The sequence below is a fragment of the Colletotrichum truncatum genome (assembly GCF_014235925.2).
Source record: "Colletotrichum truncatum strain CMES1059 chromosome Unknown Contig_0003, whole genome shotgun sequence".
NCBI lineage: Eukaryota > Fungi > Ascomycota > Sordariomycetes > Glomerellales > Glomerellaceae > Colletotrichum > Colletotrichum truncatum.
This window is the reverse complement of record NW_027222400.1, coordinates 1858911-1880010: the sequence shown is the minus strand read 5'-3', so window position 1 is coordinate 1880010 and position 21100 is coordinate 1858911. Positions and strand designations below refer to the sequence as shown.

At 51.9% G+C, this 21100-nt stretch overlaps 5 protein-coding genes across 5 annotated transcripts; 4 read left to right on the top strand and 1 right to left on the bottom strand.

The window, feature by feature from the left end:
- Window positions 1–1980: 1980 nt before the first annotated feature.
- CTRU02_205396 (histidyl-tRNA synthetase) lies at window positions 1981–4192 on the top strand (the record flags this gene model as incomplete). The annotated part of the gene is made up of 6 exons (XM_036722692.1): window positions 1981–2203; window positions 2275–2399; window positions 2519–2676; window positions 2732–3424; window positions 3479–3533; window positions 3590–4192. 6 exons carry the CDS (start codon window positions 1981–1983, stop codon window positions 4190–4192), a joined length of 1857 nt encoding a protein of 618 aa, XP_036585589.1.
- A 6525-nt stretch (window positions 4193–10717) lies between these two features.
- CTRU02_205395 (uncharacterized protein) lies at window positions 10718–11990 on the top strand (the record flags this gene model as incomplete). The annotated part of the gene is made up of 2 exons (XM_036722691.1): window positions 10718–11044; window positions 11100–11990. 2 exons carry the CDS (start codon window positions 10718–10720, stop codon window positions 11988–11990), a joined length of 1218 nt encoding a protein of 405 aa, XP_036585588.1.
- A 1252-nt stretch (window positions 11991–13242) lies between these two features.
- Window positions 13243–14685, bottom strand: CTRU02_205394 (calcium calmodulin-dependent protein kinase; the record flags this gene model as incomplete). Its single annotated transcript, XM_070204549.1, has 5 exons — window positions 13243–13632; window positions 13685–14070; window positions 14126–14282; window positions 14345–14552; window positions 14609–14685. The coding sequence occupies 5 exons, from the start codon at window positions 14683–14685 to the stop codon at window positions 13243–13245; spliced, it is 1218 nt and encodes a 405-aa protein (XP_070061653.1).
- A 2555-nt stretch (window positions 14686–17240) lies between these two features.
- Window positions 17241–17881, top strand: CTRU02_205393 (ubiquitin conjugating enzyme; the record flags this gene model as incomplete). The annotated part of the gene is made up of 3 exons (XM_036722689.1): window positions 17241–17288; window positions 17404–17554; window positions 17613–17881. The coding sequence occupies 3 exons, from the start codon at window positions 17241–17243 to the stop codon at window positions 17879–17881; spliced, it is 468 nt and encodes a 155-aa protein (XP_036585586.1).
- Window positions 17882–18647: 766 nt separating this feature from the next.
- On the top strand, window positions 18648–20944 carry CTRU02_205392 (vacuolar sorting; the record flags this gene model as incomplete). The annotated part of the gene is made up of 4 exons (XM_036722688.1): window positions 18648–18725; window positions 18789–18984; window positions 19175–20761; window positions 20823–20944. 4 exons carry the CDS (start codon window positions 18648–18650, stop codon window positions 20942–20944), a joined length of 1983 nt encoding a protein of 660 aa, XP_036585585.1.
- Between the last annotated feature and the right edge of the window lie 156 nt (window positions 20945–21100).

The window sequence follows — 21100 nt, the reverse complement described above, 5'->3', positions numbered from 1 at the left end:
ACGCCCTCCATGGGCAACCAGCCGGGGGTGTTCCAATCCAAGGGACGGGAATCAGCTGAGCCCACCCCGGATGGATATTTGACCCGTCAAGGAATGCCCAGAAGACGGGCGCACACACCATTAGCTGGTCTTTCCGCTAGAGGTTCGCTACAAAGTCTAATTGGCTCATGTAACGCCAGTCCCTATTAGGTAGGGGAGAGACTACGTCCTCTGAAGTTGGGGAACGTCAGACGGACTAGGCAGAGAAAAGTACACACATGTGAATAAGCAGCTGGTGAAATCTGAAGAGAAAAAAATCGTCGGAAACATATGAAGCCCCGAGACTCAAAAGCTACGAGCCAAATAACTTTGGCTCCAATCTTGGGATGGTATTGCATGCATGTACACAGGCTGCATTGCCAAGAACCAGGCGTGCTTGAAGCTGTTTTCAGGCAAAACCATAACGACAACAGGAGTCCAACAGGCAACGACGCGTTTTCAATCAGCATCACTAGCTCATCGAGGCACTGAATGTCTCCGGTGCCTATAACCTTACTTTGTCTGCGCCATAGAAAGGCATGCCCCCATGTCTCACATCGACTTTAATGTCGAAGACTCCCCTTAGTGCCGTAAATCATGTTTACGGGCCGTGCGTTTTATGGGCCACATATTTTACGGGCTGTGCATTTTACGGGCCGTGCGTAAGACCTCATTTGCCTTAACCCCCCCCAATTTCTCTTATGGTACTGATATTAGTATGAAATACTCCTAACAGACATACGCCCTAATTCGGCCTACATTTGATTAACGGCTGGATGTAGCCGTACAGCGGGCTCTAGTCCTCCTTTTCCATCTTCTTACCACACATGCTCCACGTGGGTGCCTCATTTTGCCCAAGCCATTACTGACTGATCGCCTATGATAACGTGGCATTCTGGATAAAACCTTTCCCTATGGACACATCTCATTGTTGCCTGGCTCTGCCTGCTGATGATTACGTCTTTTCGATTGGGTCTTCAGCATGAGGTGTTTTAGTGCGGGCGGCATGGAATGTACCGTATGGTCTTGCTACGTAATCTGCTGTGCCGCCTCCTGTCGTGGACTGTCACATTCAACCCCAAGTCGTAGAGAGTCAGACATAGTGTCCCGGCCCCGCTTGATTCTCCGGCTCCCTCTCTTGTGAATTGCTGCGCGGTGCTCTATCCCATCGTCGGGTTCGGACTACTTCAGAACCCCGATACTTCCCGGCGAAGAAAGCGGAACCAGTGAGACAGATTCGAAGACGACACCCGACCCCCCCTACTGGGAAGCAAACGGTTGCCGTTAGACTAAAACAAGTGCATCAAAGTTCATAAGCTTATTCCCCCCCCTCGTCACCCTACAACCCACCATTATCTAATCATGATGCAGCACGCAATCACCTGTTGCTCAAAGTTGATCGTTCTCTCGATGCATACTATGCCAGCCCAAGATCGCATGTCCAACACAGGCAGATCAATTAATGGCAGCTTGGGAACACAAACTTCATTTCATAGTCTAGATGGATGGATGCATATGTTCAAGAGCCAATTGAATTTCTTGAAAGCCGAAGTTTGTTTTTCTGGGGTGTTTTGAAGTACTCTACCTACAGTGTTGTATGGAATCCTGGGGACGGTTGCTGTGACGAACTGTTATTCAACCGTAGAACCAAAACATGCAGCGCTCATTGTAATGACAGACCAGATTATCGCGAAGTCCCGAAGAATTGCCGGCGTCAGCCTTATCAATCTAGCAGGGGTACGGAATCACTCGCAGGACAACATCATTGGACAGCCCGCAAGTGGGCGCATCCCAGTCTAGTCGCAGCCTTGCAGCCATTTTTGACCTCACAAATCCCCCAAAACCAGTCGCAAGTTATTCGGCCCCTCCAAAACTTGCGATTGAGTCACCACTACGATCCGCGGGCCGCTTTCCTTTTAAGTCGGTTCCCCTTTTGCGCAAAGCCCCGAGAAAGCCAGGTGAATGAATATCCAGCTGAAGATTTTCTCGAGGTCTGCCAGACCGGTCTGCCGACTGACTTTTCTTTCTCAAAGCCCAATTTCAACCCCTCTTTTGCTTTCCAGCAGACCCAGCCGTCGCGCCTTTTCTTCGTCGAACCCTCTTTACGAAAACGACGGTCAACAACTGCCCGACATGGCGCCCAAGTCCAAGTTTGAGCTCAAGACCCCTAAGGGCACCAAGGATTGTCAGTCAATGCCGTGCTGCCGTTGCGCCGCAAATCGTACGACCTCGACTAATGTTTTGATTTGCTTCAAGGGTTCGGCAAGGACATGATCATTCGCGAGAAGATCTTTTCGCAATTGAAGGGTGTTTTCCAGAAGCACGGTGGCATGGAACTTGATACCCCTGTTTTCGAGTTGAAAGAGATTCTCTCAGGCAAGGTACGGCCTTTTTTTTCACTTCCCCTCCCCCCACCATGGAGGGACATTTACGAACCCCGCGATCCACTTCCTCGAGGAACCCCGGTCGATGATGATGCTGACCAAGAGCTCTCTTATAGTACGGCGAAGACTCGAAGCTCATCTACGACCTGGCCGACCAGGGCGGTGAACTTACCTCCCTTCGATACGATTTGACCGTCCCGTTTGCGCGATGGCTCGCCATGAACAAGGATATCCAGAGCGTCAAGCGCTACCACATCTCCAAGGTCTACCGCCGGTATGATACACCCAGTTGACAGCGCACTGAGTGGACAAAAGCTGACCCTAAACAGTGATCAGCCCGCCATGAACAAGGGCCGCATGCGCGAGTTCTACCAGTGCGATTTCGATATTGCCGGCACCTACGACTCCATGCTCCCCGACGCCGAGATCATCCGCATCGTCGTTGAGGTCTTCGAGGGCCTTGGCTGGAACGGAAACTACACCATCAAGCTTAACCACCGCAAGATCCTCGACGGTATCTTCGAGGTATGCGGCGTCCCCGAGGACAAGATCAGGACGATATCCTCCGCCGTCGACAAGCTCGATAAGCTGCCCTGGGCGGATGTGCGCAAGGAGATGACCGAGGAGAAGGGTCTGGACGGGGAGATCGCCGACAAGATTGGCGAGTGGGTTGTCCAGAAGGGCAAGCAGGACCTGCTCCGCAAGCTGCAGCGGGATGACAAGCTCGCCGCCAACGCCTCGATGAAGGCTGGTATGGCCGACCTGGAGCTCCTGTTCAGCTACCTCGAGGCCTTTGGCGCTCTTGACAGAGTGTCTTTCGACCTCTCTCTTGCTCGTGGTCTCGACTACTACACGGGTGTTATCTACGAGGTCGTCACCGAAGGTTCCGCCCCCGCTGCCACCCCCGGTGCGGATGACACAACAGTCAAGCCCAAGAAGAAGAGCAAGAACAAGGACAAGGACGACGATGACCGTTCCGACGACCCTAGCGTCGGTGTCGGCAGTGTCGCAGCCGGTGGACGGTAAGTTGTGAGATGATTCAATTTGGTTGTCCAAGCAGCTGACAGAATTCGCAGGTACGACAACCTCGTCGGCATGTTCTCCGGCAAGACTCAGATCCCCTGTGTCGGAGTGAGTTATTACCCATTCTCAAAATCCATAGTACATCATCACTGATTTAGTCTCAGGTTTCATTCGGAATTGAGAGAATCTTCAGCATCACCAAGGCCAGAATGCAGGCCGAGAGCGAGGCCCCCCAAAGCACAGTGGACGTCTACGTCATGTCCTTGGGATCCAAGGCCGGTCTGATCAAGGAGCGCCTTGAGGTCTGCTCGAAGCTGTGGGACGCCGGCATCAAGGCCGAGTTCCTCTACAAGGTCAAGCCCAAGCTGCCTCCTCAGTTCAAGGCCGCCGAGGCCAACGCCACGCCGTTCGCCGTCATCCTCGGAGACGACGAGATCCAGAAGGGCGTTGCCAGAATCAAGGAGTTGGGCCTGCCTGAAGGCCACCCCCAGAAGGACGGCGAGCTGGTCGACATGGCGGCTCTCGTCCCCGAGGTGCAGAAGCGTCTGTCGCGGAAGCGCGAGCTGGACGACATTGCGCGACAGGCCGAGGGCCTGAGAGTGGTCGGCGGACTGAAGGGTGAGGACGTCAAGAGCGCGTCGGCCTCCGAGGTTGGTACTGTCGTCGAGACACCGGCTGCCGACGCCGAGGCGCCGGTTGCCGCTGTTACACAAGAGGCGAAGCCGGCGGCGGAGTCGGAGGAGAGCAAGCCTGCGCCAAGCGCATAAAATGATGGCATTATCAGCGAGTTAGCAAGTCAAAAAATACATAGAATTCTCCTCCATGTTTCGCATATGAATGAGTTTGGTGTGCTTTGTTGTAATTACCAAGATCCCGACGAGCGCCCTTGGCTTCGAGTCTTGCCTGTATATTACCTCTGTATGTTCCTACGATATGACTATCCACATTGCTTGCAGCCTCTCAAAGTTCTTGTAACTTATCCCAGTCCGAGAAAACACTTGCGTTTGCACCAGGTGCGGGATATTCCAGTTCTGTGATGGACGTTGCTCCTCTTGTATTCAGCGAAGACCGTGAGAAGTATCATCCTCCCTCTTGACTATACCTCGACTTTGCGTCTATCCAACTGGAGCCCAGCATCCCAACCTATAACTTGTGACACAAGGCCTCTCCGAAATCTGATACTTGATCAATACTCTCATTGGAGTTGATTCTCTATGTTGCGTCCAAGTCTGTTTCGATTCAGGCAATGGCAAATGTAGCATTACGCCTGACCTAGAGGTCTGTGGTTGACGGGGTGAAGCAATGTCTTACACAACACGTCGTCAGTTTACCGTAGGTGTCACATAATGTTTTTTTTTTTGCCCCCCCTCAAGAGCAGAGACAATCGACGACGGAGACAACGCTGGCAGTTGAGACAAGTGTCGTACAATGAACCCAGAAACTCGGTTCAAGTCACTATCAAAGACAGCATGCGCGGCAAACGCTCGAGTAAAGGGATATATATATATATATATATATATATATATATATATATATATATATATATATATATATATATATGCAGCGGACGGTGACAACCGATTCTACGGGGGTATATCAATCGAAGGGCCATTTCTTTCTTTGCGACCATCTACAGTTATTTCCTCGCCCCAACTACCTTCCCCAGACAAGCTCAATGCCAATAACCCAGCGGTCAATGGGACTGTGAACATTCATCATCGACGCGCCGTCTGGGACAGCAGGTCTCTCCCACAACGCCGCCGACGAGCCCCGGACTTGGAGGTTCCACGACGCTGGGCACCGCAACCACAGCCCCGGGCCAAGGCTGGTCTCGGCGTGGTCTCATTGCGCAACTTAAGCCGCCGACAGCACGGGAAACCGCTGACGTGCTTGACTCGGAGCTGAGGACAAAAGGTGAGGGCTTCCCAGCATGTTGTTGCACATGACCGCAAATATGGACTACCCAGACATTGATTTTTCTTTTTTTTTTTTTTTAAAAAAAAAACTTCGGTCAACGGGCTGCTCCTGAGCTCCCATGAGAAAAAATAGCGCTTGACCGTCGGCGCGGTTCACGTCGACGCGTTTCCGATGGGCAAACCTACACAGGACGGAGAGACACGACTTAAGTATAGTTCATACGTCAAGCCACGCTGCCGCACCCCTGGTCTAATCACCGTCACATCATATCAACAGTGGCGTTCGTGGTTCTTTGACCACCCACGTGGGATGGGATGGGAGGGGAGGAACAGAAGCAACAACTAGAACCATTATCAGTAATTTCCTACCACCACCCCGTAGGTCCCGAAAATCAAGAATAACTCGACACAACGGCGAGATTGTCAGGCGCGAGAGTTAGGGGGGAAAGGATGTTGGTTGTCGCACCAAGACCCTTAGTGCCGGGCCCATAGGCCGTGGGTAGAGACGACGAGGGAGACCATCAGACTCCTAGGCAGCGCGGGCTTGAAGAAATGGCCTGATGGAGGAGATTGGTTGTACGCGTTTTTAGACAATCAGCAAGCCATGGATGCGTTTACAGATGTTGCGATCTCAGATTGGCAGGACGAGAAAAGAAACACACCAACGCTGAAGGAGCAGAAGGATCGCGATCACTCGACATTTGCTAAATCCTCAGCCGCGAAAAAGTCGCAATACTCGAAAGAAGGTCTAGTTGTTTTTCCCGCGCGAGTTCATGCCCACCTCAATTATGTGCGCAAACACCCCCTCTTGCGGGCTCTGGTTTTTTACCCCTCACTTATACCCTGCTCTAAAGGTGTAAACGGGTGTGGATATCGCGAGGGTCACTGCGACGCCCTGTCTTCAACCTCTCATCAGGTGATAGCTAGGGTGGGGGGCCAGGGGCTGCGGATAACGAGGACTGAAGAAAACGGTGATGCAGAAGGCTGCAGTCAAAGTATGGATCGAACCCGCACGAATCGACTGATTGATAGGTGAAGGATGGTTGATGTGGTGTGGTTTCCACCAGCTACTGCATGACGAACCGAGCCAGATGCAGCGACATGTACAAGTTCGTCTGAACTTTTACTTACTCAGGGCCGGTTCTCGTAGGATTCCACGCCGCACTGCTGTTTATTTCGTTTCCTTTTCTTTTTTCTCTGTTTTTTTCTGTAAAATCTTGTTTGTTTGTTTGTTCAGTCTATTCCATCAAACATGTGAAATGTAGATGCTGCGTATTTGCGGTGTGTTTACGATTTTGTACGCGTCCGTTCTCATACACATGCTCACCTGTTTTGTGCAGCTCCCCTTCGCATCGTGCCCTCCCGCACGCCGCCCCAGCCAGGGTCTCTCGATGAAGTCAAGTCTGGCGGTTTACCGTGCAGCAACGAAACGAGTAGAAGAAGCACGGACGTTGGCGTGCAGCTGAATGCGACTGTGATGGAGTGTCTGAAGGTGCATGCCGTCTGGACTTTTTGGAGATCTGTGCGGAGTGATCCACGATGTAGTATGTGTGGAGTGACGAGGAGGAGGGACGTTTTGTTTCAGTGCTTTTAATGGTCCGGAGTCCGTGAGGGAGAAACTGAACGCAGAGGCCGTTTTCTGATCAGTTTTTCGGACCAGTTTGACTCTCGGACCACAAGATAGACACAACAAACAGCGCTTCTCCTTTCGATGCTCTGTTTGTTTACCCGAGGTTCGAGACTACGAGCACGAGCACGAGGTCGGACGGGGACGAATAGATGGGGAAGGGCGGTGCGAGGTGATATGCTGGGTTGACAGGGTCCCAAAGCAAAGGTACCTCGAAAGCTCGACCATCAGTTTGATTGTCTGACCTGTTTGCCCAAAGTGAGAGAGGCACAGCAAAGTGGTTGGTTGGGGGTCCGGTATGAGAGAACCAACGTCCGCTTTCTTTTTCGAATATGGCCTCGTGCGTTTTTTCCGGTCTGCTTTCTTTTTCCTCCAAAATCCCGGCACCAACCGCAAATGAAGCAAATTTTTGCTGTCACTTCTTTTTTTGTGTCTTTGTGGAAATTTATGAGCTGTGTGACAGGTATTCCACAGAATGTTCTGATGGGGTCAGTCCGCATCTTTTTGATTGTTTACAAACCTTTTCTTAGTACTGGAAATGACACCATCTCTTTGGCGAGAGTTGGATGGATTCAATGATATTTGTGTCAAAGTTACCGACTCTTTGGGACTGGTGGCAATGAGATACGGGCGGGGTTGTTAAGCAGTAGAGTATCCGTACTCGGCATATCTACGGGATGCGGATATCACTGGAGGACCGTTTTTCTTCTTTCTCTCTCACTCTTCATAAACCCAAGCCCAAGCCTGGGTCAGGGCCGGGCACGTCAGCCTTCATTAATTTACTGACTGCCGTGCCGTACCAAAGGAATGCACACGAACCGGTTCCCCGGGGTGACTGGGTGATGGGAAGAGGGGAAGGGGGGGAGAAAGATCGTTGGACAAGGTCCAGGTTCCAGGTCGATAGCAATCCCAACTCGAAGGAACCATCGGGTTGCGGACAAGGGTTCTCAGGTGTGGCCTGCAAGGTGCAGCAGACCAGTGTAATTGCCAGTTGGTGCGAGTGGGTGCTATGCTGTCACTTGTCATGAACCCGGAAATGGGTTCTGGGCCCAAGACATACTGCGTAGTCCTGCGGTGGCTGTGGAAGGAGGCAGGCGAGATTTCGAGAAGGAAGTTGCGAGGGGCAGGTGCAGGGGGGCTTGGACCAGGACCCTGGGAGGTTTGCTATCGCAAGAATACTAGGAAGCAGGAAAGAGCACTGGAAAGTGACGGTAGCCCAAGGAAGGCAACGGCGATGGAGATCTGGTCCAGGGATGGAACTCATGCCCCCGTTATTCGGTTTTCGGTTCGCTGCTTCCGGTCAGGTTTGGTGTATGGAAGATTGGTTTGGAAGGGAAGGACCCGCGGCCACCTCGGGGCAACGGTGGGAAAAGCCGTCCGTCTCTGCCCTTCCCATCGTCCAGGTTTTCCATCCTTTCCATTCTTTTCTTTTTCTCTTCTTGATTTCGCGTCATACCCTCTGCTGCCTCTTTGAGCAAGTACTTCGTGTGTTGGTGTGCGCACGCGTTTGTGTCTCTTCAAAAACCACAATACCACCTTGCATCATCCATGCCATCCTTGCCTTCCTACTGGACTGGTGCAAAATGCTATTCATAACTATACCGTACTACAGTGGACTAGTAGTATTAAGCATCCGTATCAACTTACCTACATAGCACTAACCTCCCCTGTACCGTGTTGTCTCATTCGCCAATTTCTCCCATAGAGTCTTCCTTGCAGGATACGCACTACGTTTCTCTTGTGTGTGGCCCGGGTCAAATTGCTTCAGCATGATCCCTCTTCCAAATGACAAAAATCCTCCAGAGCCTCGCCCGCGCACGAATCATCTCCGTCCGTCCCGTGCATCCACAACGGCACCGCAAATCGTACCCTTTCCACTTCCCCTCCATTCTCCCAAACCTGACTCTCCATCCCTGCTTAGATATCGTGTTCTCGGGTTGCAATAGCCCCAGCACCAGACGCCGCTTTCCACCCGCGTTGGCTTGGACCCTCTGCCGCCCCATCGTCTTGCACCGTTACGGACTAGGCCCGTTGCTGTGAGCTGCGAGGGGTGGGAAGCAAGATGGACACGCCGTGCACCAGTTTTGCCCTCAGTGTGGTCGCCATCCGTTCGTACCTTGCAGACCTTGCCCAAAAAAACGTCCGTGGACAGCTCCAAAAGGCACTAAGGAGAAGGGCGCCCTCCTAGAGCAACCATTCTATCATCTCCTAGATGGTGTTCCGAGTCTCCCCTGATACTAGGGAGCGGCACTACAGAGTACTACGCGTACGTAGTCAGGTACGCAAACACACGGACAACCTGCACCATCGATTGTACTCTAATGCTATGTATTCATAGCAAACAAGCTGGACGGGATGTGCATTCAGGGTGGATAAGTCACCAACCACGGGCAAGGCTAACGCAAGGGTCGAGAATCTGGCGCCGCCGCCCGGGTGCCAGGGGAACACACGCGAAATGGGGACGACATATGCAGGTCCTGGTCAATGACCCAGAAGGACACGACCTGGAAATGGTCGTCAGTGAGGACGAGTGAAAAAAAAATCTCCTTGCGCAGGCCACGCCTGAAGCTTGTTCCCCTTTTCTCCCTAGTCGAATGTCGATGCGCAACCCCCAATCCCACCACGGCCCAGAGGCAAATTCGAGAAGCTCGAGCACCGATTCTTGGGGCCTCGAATCACCTCCCCCCTACCTTTACTTGAATACGGGCCTTCCCCCCGGAGAACCCTTCGGGCCTCTTCCAGAGCTTCTCTTGTCTGGTCCCCAACCTCCCGTTCTTTCTTCTCTTGTGTTTCTCGCAACGCCTCCGGTTCGTTGCTGTATCCGCTCTGCACCTCAGCTCTCGGCATCGCATACGACTAGCTCACACACCATACCACACTCACTATCTCACTCACCTCAGCCTGCTACTTCGCCGCTTTCTTTCCTCGGTCTGTTATTAAGTCACCTCGGTGTGTCTTCGTGCATAATCAAGAATATCATATCCCGTCCGAGTCTCACATCCTACGCCCACTTGTCTCGGTCCTCAGCCGCCACCATCACTACCCTGCAAATCCGACCAACCCGCCTCCGAAAGTCGATCGCATTTCGCCCTGCCTTTTATCATTCCGCCCTTTAGCTAGTATCTTGGTTTTTCAGAGAACCCGTCGGCTCTGCCGCCACAATTTAACACAACCTCATCATTGGTCGCCTGGTCACGTCATTGTTTCTCAGTTCATCTTAATACCTGCAAAGCACAACTGTCGTTCCCTGGCGGAAGACCTGACGTTAGAAACGCGTTCAAAAACCGACCGTCTAATAAACTCAATGCCATTTGACATCTCCTGAAGCAGACCCTTGCTGGAGATCATTGAGTGCATAGACCATCCCGCACGCAACCTGCAAGAGTTTAGACGACTTGAGACTGTTCCCGAGTCCCGGTACATCACTTGTTACGCATCTTGGGGGGTTAATCCACTTACAACGAGAAACGAGTCATCGTCTTCCGACCGGCCTAGACTCTGTTCATCGACTACAACAACTCATTGGCTATCGCTCTTGCTCGACTTCGGGTCTCTTCTCTGTCCATCTTGATAGTTTGACCCCTCCGGCGACGAGTAACACTTGAACCAATTGGCTTCGTCTATTGCACTACGATTCTTCTCACATCGGACGAAAAGGTGGCGACTTAAGTTAGCCCGCCCCCGTATCACTCAGCCAGCCTGGCCACAAGAAAACCTTCTTCCAACAAACACATACTCTAACTCTCACGATGGGCGGTTTGATACCTCTTCTCCTCAAGCCCGCTGCTGCCGGCTCCAGAGGCAGTGTTATCTTCCCCGTTAACAACACCAGTTCTTCGAGCAGTCCTGCGCCACAGTCAACGGCATCACCCTCGATGGCGAGCCCGAGTGGATTACCGAAGACGCGCATGTCAAGGCGATCGATATCGCAAGCTCCGGTTCATCTTCCTGTTTTGCCCTACACCTCTGCTGAGTGGAGCAAGGCCGTCTCTGATGTCAAGCGGCAATACCTGAACCGCAAGTACCGGCCATGCTCTATGCGGTGCTGTGAGATTCTGGACAATATTAAGAACACTGTAAGTGGCACTTGCTCAATCATATAGCCATAATGACCTCTCTAACCCTGTATAGGGCAACATCGAGCCTGCGTATCTTATTTACTTGAACTTCTATGCCGCTAGCTCATTTGAAATGATTTCTCGGCCCCTGCATGGCACATCTCCGTACAAGACGAGACTTCTCCAGCAGGCCCGCGAGCACTATACGAAAGCATCTGAGCTGAGCAAGGCTGCCGATGAGACCATGTCCCGCTCATCGCGGCCGTCGTCTGCGGCAACCACTTCCAGCATGCATTCTCCCTCGAGCTCTATCTCATCTCGCGCCTCTTCCCGGACATGGACAAATTCAACAGCATTTTCCTCGCCCACTCCATCTGTCTGCTCCGTCGAAGATGCCGTTAACAAGCTCTCGCAAACCACGCCCCCTCAAAAGAAGCGCGTGACATTCTCCGACTACCCTGAGGAGCCCATCTTCCGCCCTGATTCCCCCACTCTCGGTTTCGACGACTACCTGTCCGCTCCACTCGAGCCCGAGCCGCGTTATCTTCCCGTGCTTACGGAGCTTCCTGAGCCTTCCGACGAACCCGAGCCGGAGCCAGAAGAGGCTGCGAAGCCGCCCACTCCCGAACCGCTTAGCGAGGACTGTGAGGCCTTCGACTTTCTCCGCGAACGCTCCGTTCATCGCTACTGCGGTCTGCTCTCCAGCCTGCAATCCCAGATCGCAATCCACATCGCCGGCATTGAGGAACAACTCGCCGAGCCGGCTCAAGTCGCCGCTCCAACTACTACCCGCCCTTCTTCGCTCCCACCCAGGGCAGCGACGCCTGACCTCAGCGATGAGCTGCGCAGCCTGGACATCAAGGCGCGGATTGAGCGTCTCCGTCAGAACAACTGGCAGCGTCGCCGGTTTGACGTAAGCCGCTACGAAGCGCTGCGCGAGAGCGCTCTCGCCGACTTGGAGTAAATCCATCTTGCACATCTTTCGTTGTTTCTTTTCCACGTTCTATCGCACTACACGCTTTTCTTATCTCAATTTCCGTATTCGAATGATACCACAAACAACACAACCATTTCAGTTTTACACCGTACGATAATATCAAGACGTACATCACCAGGTCTTACAAAAGCATCCAGGAATCGGACTCGGAGTCGGCGGCACGGAAAACAAAATGGGGGAAAGGGTTTTCTGACGTTCTTTTCCCATCTTGACCAATACTCTCTCTCTCTCTCTCTCTTTCTCTACATCTCTACATCTCTCATCGGTCCACCGGCGCAAATGCATCATGTAGCAAGGACGGCGCAGCGGTGGCTAAACCTGCATTGTTTTCGTTCCTCTTTTCCGGCTTTCCGCAGCCAATTTTGACTGTCTATTTATTTCTGTTCATGTTTTCAGGATATCCTTGTACAAACACCCGTCCACGACTTGTCACGAACAATCATCCTTTACTTGGTAGTAGTCATCATTAGAACAGGGACACCTCCTGAAGGTTCCTCGTAGTAGTAGTAGTAGTAGTAGTAGTAGTAGTAGTAGTAGTAGTAGTAGTAGTAGTAGTAGTAGTAGTAGTAGTAGTAGCTAGTAGCTAGCAACGCGAAACTTGCAAACTAAATTCATTAAATTATCAACATCATCGTCGTCTACTCGCGTGCATGTTTCGATCATTTGAGATGCCACTTAAGGATCGTCCCGTTTCGTAGTTTGAAACCCAGAGAATGGATGACTAGCAGCGGTAAGACGCCGTGGAACATGTCTGTGCCAATTTGCAGGATCGGCGAAAAGGGTCTCATCAGACGTTTTCTTGCTTGTCACTTGCATCCTTCCGAGACGTGGAATCTTATGTTTGTGTGTAATTCAACTGGTGAAGAACGGAAGACTGCTAAAAAATGATGTCTCGCTGCTTTTTCTCCTCCCCTCCTCTCTTCATCACTGACAAAACATCAAAGGGGGAGAGTATCAAAAGAAATCAAGTAAATAATACCAAGCCCCCCCGACTTTGTTCGGTCTGAAATGAAAGGGCGCGCGCGCATCCAAAACAAACAACGCAACAAGACGAAGCAAACAAAAGCCTCAAAAGTTCGCTGTCGAAGCCCGCGATCAAACGGGGCCCGATGTATCAACACGACCCGTGCGTATGGTATCATCCTAGGTACTCAACAGACCCGTCATCACCCACCTCCGAAGAAACGGAGGAAAGGGGGAAAGGCGGCGCCGGCGCATCTCACCCCTGGAAGCTGCGTCTCCTGTGCTCCTTCTCCGCCTCCTCTTTCACCTTCAGGGTATCCTGCTGCTGCTTCATCTCGCGCACCTTAGCCAAGACGACTTCGCGGAAGATAGCTCCCTTGATCGTCCTGGACAGGCTGCGCTTCTCGCCGGCACTGGGCTCGGGGCCGCCCGACTTGGCCTGGTCAGCGGCGCTGACGGCGTCGACCGGGAAATCCGAGTCCTCCTTGTCCTCCTCCTGGGTCTTGAGCAAGTCGATTCTGTTGGCGAGCTTGACCATCTCGACACCACGACGAAGTCTAGCCTTGGCCATGTAAGCCTTGATCTCGGGCAGCAAGTTGTGGTCAGTAGCGTTCTCTCCGCTCAGCCAGGGGTGGCGCAGAGTTTCCTGGTCTGTCTGTTAGTCACTTCCACTCATGACATTTAGGGGTACCACATACCTCGCTGGACCAACGCTTAACGGGGTCGGGCTGCAGCAGATGCAGGATGAAGTCTTTGGCATCGTCACTGACATCCTTCCAGTAGCGCTCGTGGAAAACGACTTGAGCGTTGCTGCACTCGTCGATAAGGTCTTGCAGGTTCTCGGAGCGGAAAGGAGAGTAACCACAGAGAAGAGTGTATGTGATGACACCCATAGACCACATGTCGACAGGCTTTCCATGGCCCTTCTTAAGCATTACTTCAGGGGCGGCATAGCCGAATGAGCCAGCCATTGTTGTGAGGACTTCGTCCTTGCGATCGAGCATCTTGGCAATGCCGAAGTCAGCCAGGACGAGGTCAGACTCTGGGTCTCTGGTCAGATAGAGGAGGTTCTCGGGCTTCAGGTCTATTTCCGAGGTTAGTATAGTACGAATGAATCGAACGATGGCACATCGACGTACCTCGGTGGACGACATTGTTCTGGTGCAGATAGTTGACGGCCTCAAGAACCTGCTTAATGGTTTGCGAGGCGTCCTTCTCCGTGAATTTGCCCTGCTCGCAAATACGATCAAACAATTCTCCACCAGTAGCGAGCTCGGTCACAATGTAGTATTTGTCCTGTACAAGTGTGTCAGAAATCGGAGGCACAACAAACATTTGTCGGGCACGGGGCTACTTACACGCGACTCGAACCAGTCGACAAACTTGACAATATGGGGGTGCTTGAGGCGCTGAAGCATATCAAGCTCATCGTATACCATTCTCTCGTTGCCCTTGACGTTCTTCTTCAAGATAATCTTAACGGCGCACTTGCCAGTGGGACCGTCAGCCTCACGGACGATGCCGTATGTGCCTGCACCGAGAGTGCGACCGAAGCGATATTTCGCCCTATTTAGGACGTTAGGATATGCATTCACGCAAGGGGTCGATAAATGGAATCGCACTTCTTGTCATAGCTCTCGGGTTGGCCCTGGAGCCTGCTGAGCATGTTGGAGACTGTTGCGAGGTTTGTGGTCAGCATGAGTGGCTATTGTGGGCGCGATTTGAAGAGAGAAAGACACTGGCTTAAGCTGGCGCATCGTATGGAGAGAGAAAATTTGCCATAAACCAGTGTCAAGTGCGTATGAAACCGGAATACTCACAACTCATCTTGGGCAGAAGGCGATCGGTAGTGTCGAGTGAATTAAATATCGATCAGCTCTACTAGTTGCGAAGACGATCAAGAGAGCTTTGGCGAAGGAAGAGTCGAGCGACTACAAGACGAGAGAAATATGGCAGGCTTGGGGTGATCCTCGAGGCTGGCAAGAGGAAGAGGAAAAAAACCAAGTAGCCGTCAGAGAAGGCTCGAACCCTGGACTGGCTGGAGAAGCTGAGTTGTTGATGGATACTTGGCTTGAAGGAGGGGGCCTAGTCCGAGTGCTGTGTGGTGGTGGTGGTGGTGCTGGTAGCTCCTGGGCTGAGGGGTGAAGTGGGGTAACAGCGGGAAGTAAAAAGTAGTGGAGGAGGTAAGCTTCACAGGCAAAAAAGGGACTCTGGGGTCCTGTCACACTAGCTGTTGATAAGGTAGTCGTGGGAAAACGGTTTCACGCATTTAACAGCACGACCCAAAGCTCGCCTTTTCAGTAGCTGCAGCAGGCTCGGGAGGCAACCTTACGGCACTTCAATCACTATGGGGAGCAATTAGCAGTCAGGGGTCGAGATACGACAGATGGAGTGAGCCTTGTGGGCTGGTGAGAAATAGTAGGATGCTCAGCCGCACAAAATGAGGGGCAGAAAGAGGGAAGCACGGACATGACCGTGATGAGCAGGTGCCCTAAGTTGAGGGCCAGGGAAACTTGGCCAGGCCAGGCCTGCTAGCAAGCAGCAAGCAGTGGCAGGGTCCTAAAGTGGACCTTCGTATGCTAAACGATACTGGCCACTCAGGGAGTCCGAAGTGCAAACTCGCCCAGTAAAGTGCCTTCACTTGTGGCTGTGAGGCCACTCTTTTGACCCCAAGAAGAATATCCCTCTCGACTACAGCCACAACATGCCGAACGGAGAGTGTGCCAGCTTCGCCATAAGGCTGGAGACCAGGCCTATCAAGGGAGACGAGAGGTACCGCATCTTTGTCATGGCATTTCGGGATGAAGACTAGCTCGTTTGAGCAGGTTCCCTCCATGTGATGATGCTTTAGGCTCAGAATCAACATCAACATCCTCTCCGAGTAGCCCCCAGTGGACAAAGACGCCTAGTCGCATATTGTATCGACGACGCCGTCTATTTCGCTTCTGATTCTTTAAGACTATTGAAAAAGACGCAGGGCTAAGCCCATGATGACGCCTAATATTCGGCTGACAATGATGAGAGTAGGCAAAGACAGACATACCTCGCATGGTGCCTTATCATACCTGAAGCAGTTCGCAATTGCGCAAAAAGATAGTTCGGTTGCTTCAATAGATGGCGCGCTCCCCTGGTGACTACGTTGCGTCGGTTTGGTAGTAAGGTACCGAATTAAATGCTCTGTGCGAAAGGGAGCTGCCGCTGAGTTTAAGTTGACGAACGTTGCCTCATCGTCACATGTCTTTGAAGTTTCAAGTCCCCTGAAAGCAATGACCGGATCCAGCTTTAGTCGCCGCTCCACCTCAGCTTGCAATATTTGATAAACCGGAGATTTCAATATCGGAGGATAAAGCTGGGCAAATTGGTAGACGATAAAAAAAGAAAACTGAGGAACCGAAGGTGGACATCATAAGATGGATTGCGTCGACAGCATGCCTGTATCCCACGCTTTTCCCTGGTTCTGTCAGTCTTCTGTGGTTCAAAGGCTAATTACTGGCCCAATTCCGGCCTTGGCAGATTGTTTGAAGGTGTTTGGAAGTCGTTTGGCTAGTGATTGGGTGCTATTGTCACCAGACCCACACACTACGTATGTGTCTACGCAAAGGTCAGTGTAGTAGTGAATAGAGTGTCTGTAGAGTGGAGTCCAGTCCAGCATAAACACTGAAGCAACCGCCCTACTGTCACCTTCTGTTGCCGTGGTGCGGGTTGCCTTCTCAAGCGCCAAAGAACTTGGACCTCAAAAGCCTTAGCTAAGAACCCTCCTTAAGACGCGCCTACCTTACCTTACTTGGGATATGAGTCGTCTGAACGGAACTAGACCGGCCACTCTAAGTACCCTTTCCTGACACTGACCTTACTTCTCATCCTACCTCACCTCAACTGGTCACATCGTTGTATTGCGTCTCCTCACGTCTTCTGCTCGCTGGTTTTTTTTTTTTTGCTTCGTTGTGTTGATCGACCCGACTTTAATAGTAGGCCAAGACCCCGCCTACCAGGGCCTGCCTCGCTCCGCGCTTACTTTTTCCGAGGTGCTCTGCTCCCATCCGGTTGTTGTAGGTCGGAACCACCAAATCGTGGGGTCCGTCACTGGGCAGCCCCTCCAAGAAGCCCCTCCAGAGTCCAGCCAGTCGAGCCGCCAACTGTATCCCGCCTTCTCGGCGCCAACGCACTTTCTCTTTCTGTCCTTGACTTCGCTCGTCGTGGCTTATCCCTCGCGCCACTTTCAGTCATTCCGATCTCGTCGTCCTGTGCTTCATCATGGCCTCCAGCTTTGCGTCAAAGCGGCTGGCTAAGGAGCTGTCCAAGGTTGGTTGCCTTCGAACTGCCACGATCAACCCCTTCATGCTTTACCAGTTGTGTGCGCGCACGCGAGCGCATGCGCAAATACACAAGTTTACTTGTTTCTGACACTTTACAACAGCTCAACAGCGGCCTACCACCCGGGATCGAGCTCATCTCCGCCGACAACTTCGAGGAGTGGTTTATGGATATACGAGTTCTCGATGACAACCCGCTGTATCGCAATGAGGTATACAGGCTCAAGTTTAAGTTTTCTCAGCAATATCCTATTGGTATGCGCCTCCCACGCGCCCGTTACCACTCTGCTTGTCTGGCTAATCATCTTTCCAGAGCCCCCAGAGGTTACGTTCGTGAAGACAACCGATCGACCGATTCCGATGCACCCTCATATCTACTCCAATGGCATCATCTGCCTTGACTTGCTCGGCAATCAGGGCTGGAGTCCCGTGCAGAACGTAGAGAGCGTCTGCATGAGCATACAAAGCATGTTAACCGGGAACGAGAAGAACGAGCGGCCAGCCGGCGATGACGAGTTCGTGCGGAGCAACCGTCTGCGACCGAGAGACATTGACTTCTACTATCACGATAACACCGTTTGATCTGATGGTGTCTTGTGCGGCAGGGTTGCTTACGGCGTTGATTCGGATTGGCATAGGGAAACCCGGACGGGCTGAATGTTTGGAGTTGGTCTTTTGTGCAAGGCAGAAGAATACCGGCATGGACTTTCTCTCCCATGACTTCATGGGTGGTTACCGGAGAGAGAGGGAGAGGGAGGCGGAGGGAGCATATTTGGAATATGTTTGACGAGCGGAAATAACAATGCGCCCATGGAAAGGCGTTGAGCCATCTATATGTTGATGGCAGGAGGAACATTCATTCATCACATTGAACGAATCTCCACCATAATTGACACCCATAGCAGTGGGCATTGCGACAGCGATTAAAACAGATATCGAAGATTATGATATTATAGTTCCTTGCGTAATCTCTGAAAATATACCCCCGTGCCAAATGTGCTTGGAGACCATCGATCGCCATTGCGCATGCAGCTCTATACTAAGACGAGGGTAGACAGTACCTTAGGATCGGGGCATGTACAGTGACTGCCCCGCTGGAATTACCCGATAAGGCACGGATACGTCTTGAGACAGCGCAGCCTGGAGAATCCCATACGGCAACTGCCCGCTAAAGCCCCGCTGACGCAAATGCTCTCAGTGTGAGGTACCCCGTGCCGCCCAGTATCTAATCTGTTGCCCCGATAGCTCCAGAGCTCGCTTGCTCCTTCCGTCAATACCTCACTCATTGAGCAGCGGTCAGTCTGAGCTGCCTTTGGAAACCTGCTCTCAACCGCATGGAGAGCTCAAAATGGCCCCTCGAGCTGGCTTCAATACGGACCAGATAAAGGACAAAGCCCGCAAGGATCTCCTTTACCTGCTCGAGGCTGTAAGTAAGGCAATCCAAACTGGCAGCATCCTGTCCTCAGCACTAACCCGCTCGCGCAACCAGGTCCGCGGAAAGAAGAACCTCATCCTTGAGCGTAGCTTAGCCGGCCCAATCGGCACCATCGTCAAAGTTGCGACCCTCCAAGAATACGGCGTGGACAAGTTCTTCTTCCTCGAGAACCAGAACGCCGACACCAGCCAGCGAAATGTCATCTTCATTGCTCGCGGTGAATGCGCGCGTCATGCGCAGTCCATAGCAGGTCAGTCATCCCCAGCAAACGGTCCCTATGAATTAAGCCTCAGCCAAAAAGAGCTCTGGCGTTCAGTGAGCCTTGACCACGTCATTGTGCTCAGTTGCACGCGATTGAGGCAGTTTGGCAGTAGACCACGGATTCTCATTCATGCATTTTGACTCCAGGCGAGCTGGGCAACACGCTGACAGCCCATCAGAGCAGATTCGACGCTTACAACGCGAGAGCCAGACCGGTCATGAGTTTCACATATTTTGGGTACCTCGACGTACACTCGTCTCCGACCAGCTGCTCGAGGAAGCCGGTGTCCTGGGGGATGTCAACATATCCGAGCTTCCGCTCTACTTCTTCCCGCTGGAGAAGGATGTTCTCTCACTAGAATTAGACGACTCGTTCCGTGACTTATATCTCTCTAAGGATGTCACGCCATCCTTTTTGCTCGCCAAAGCACTGATGGAAATCCAACAGAACCATGGCTTGTTCCCCCGAATCATTGGCAAGGGTGACAATGCCAAACGAGTGGCTGAGCTTCTGGGTCGGATGCGACAAGAGATTCTTGCTGGCGAAGATGCGAGTGAAACGAACCGAACGGGCTTAACGCCGAGCACATTAACCGAAAGTATCATTATAATCGACCGAGAGGTTGACTTTGTCACTCCTCTGCTCACTCAATTGACATACGAAGGACTTATTGACGAACTATTCGGTATCCAGAACAATCAAGCTGAGGTGGACACCACCGTAGTCGGTGCCTCATCACAATCATCGACTACAAGCGCGCAAACGAGGAAACGAAAGATTCAGCTGGATTCGTCTGATAAACTGTACGAACAACTCCGAGACACCAACTTTGCCATCGTTGGAAGTTTGTTAAATAAGGTCGCTCGCCGTCTGCAAAACCTACAAAAGGACTACGAAGGTCGAAACAGTCAAAAATCCATTGCCGAGCTCAAAGACTTCGTCACCAAGTTGCCAGGGTACCAGGCTGAGCAGCAAAGCCTAAGAATTCATACAGGATTAGCAGAGGAGATCATGAAATATACGCGAACTGATCAGTTCAAGGGACTCCTGGAAGCCCAGCAGAACCTGGCTGCCGGAGCGGACCCCTCTACTCAGTTCGAAGCTATTGAAGAGCTGATCGCGCGCGACACACCACTTCCAGAGGTGCTTAGGCTGCTATGCATCTACTCCTGCATATCGGGTGGGATCAAGCCCAAAGAGTTCGACCAGTTCCGGCGGCTGATTCTGGAGGGTTATGGATACCAGCACATCTTGACTCTCAACAACCTAGAGAAGCTCCAACTGTTCTTGTCTCGATCATCACCATTGGCAGAAATGATCCCCATGGCCGGAGCTGGAGGCAACAATACGGGGACAAAGACTAATTACACATATCTTCGCAAGCTACTTCGACTTATCGTCGATGAAGTTAAGGAGGATGATCCGAACGATATCGCATATGTGTACAGCGGATACGCGCCGCTTTCGGTTCGGCTCGTCCAATGTGTCCTGCAGAAGCAATACCTTCTTCAAGTTACCCGGGGAAATGGCGCTAGCGGTGCGGCAGGAGCATCGGCAGCACAGGGCTGGCATGGCTTCGATGAGGCCGTCAAGCACGTTCGCGGGCAGACTTTCTACGAGTTGCAAAAAGGCGAGGAAAAGGCTGTCAAAGCTCGGGCTCTCCTATCCGGAGGTACCGAAAAGCAGACTGTGTTTGTGGTGTTTGTTGGAGGCATAACGTTTACGGAAATTGCTGCTTTGCGGTTCATTGCGAAGCAGGAAGAAGGTATGTGCCCAGCTTAAGCCGTGTTGTAATTGATATTCGGACTGACCGCTTGCATTTGTAGCACGGAGAAATATCGTCATCTGCACGACATCAATCATTAGCGGAGACCGAATGATGGACGCAGCGATTGAAAAAGAGTCATTCGCCAGAGACAATATTAAGCCTGCGAGCCCAAGCCAGTAAGGTTAACTTCGAAGTGGGCGGCGCTAAAAGCACTTCTTGATTGTCGTAGTAGATAGAAATGCGACTTTAGATAATAAGACTTTGCAATGCGAAGATGAGTTTCTTCATTTTGAGTTGTCACCACCACCAAAATAAAATAAAAATAGAAGTGCTTGC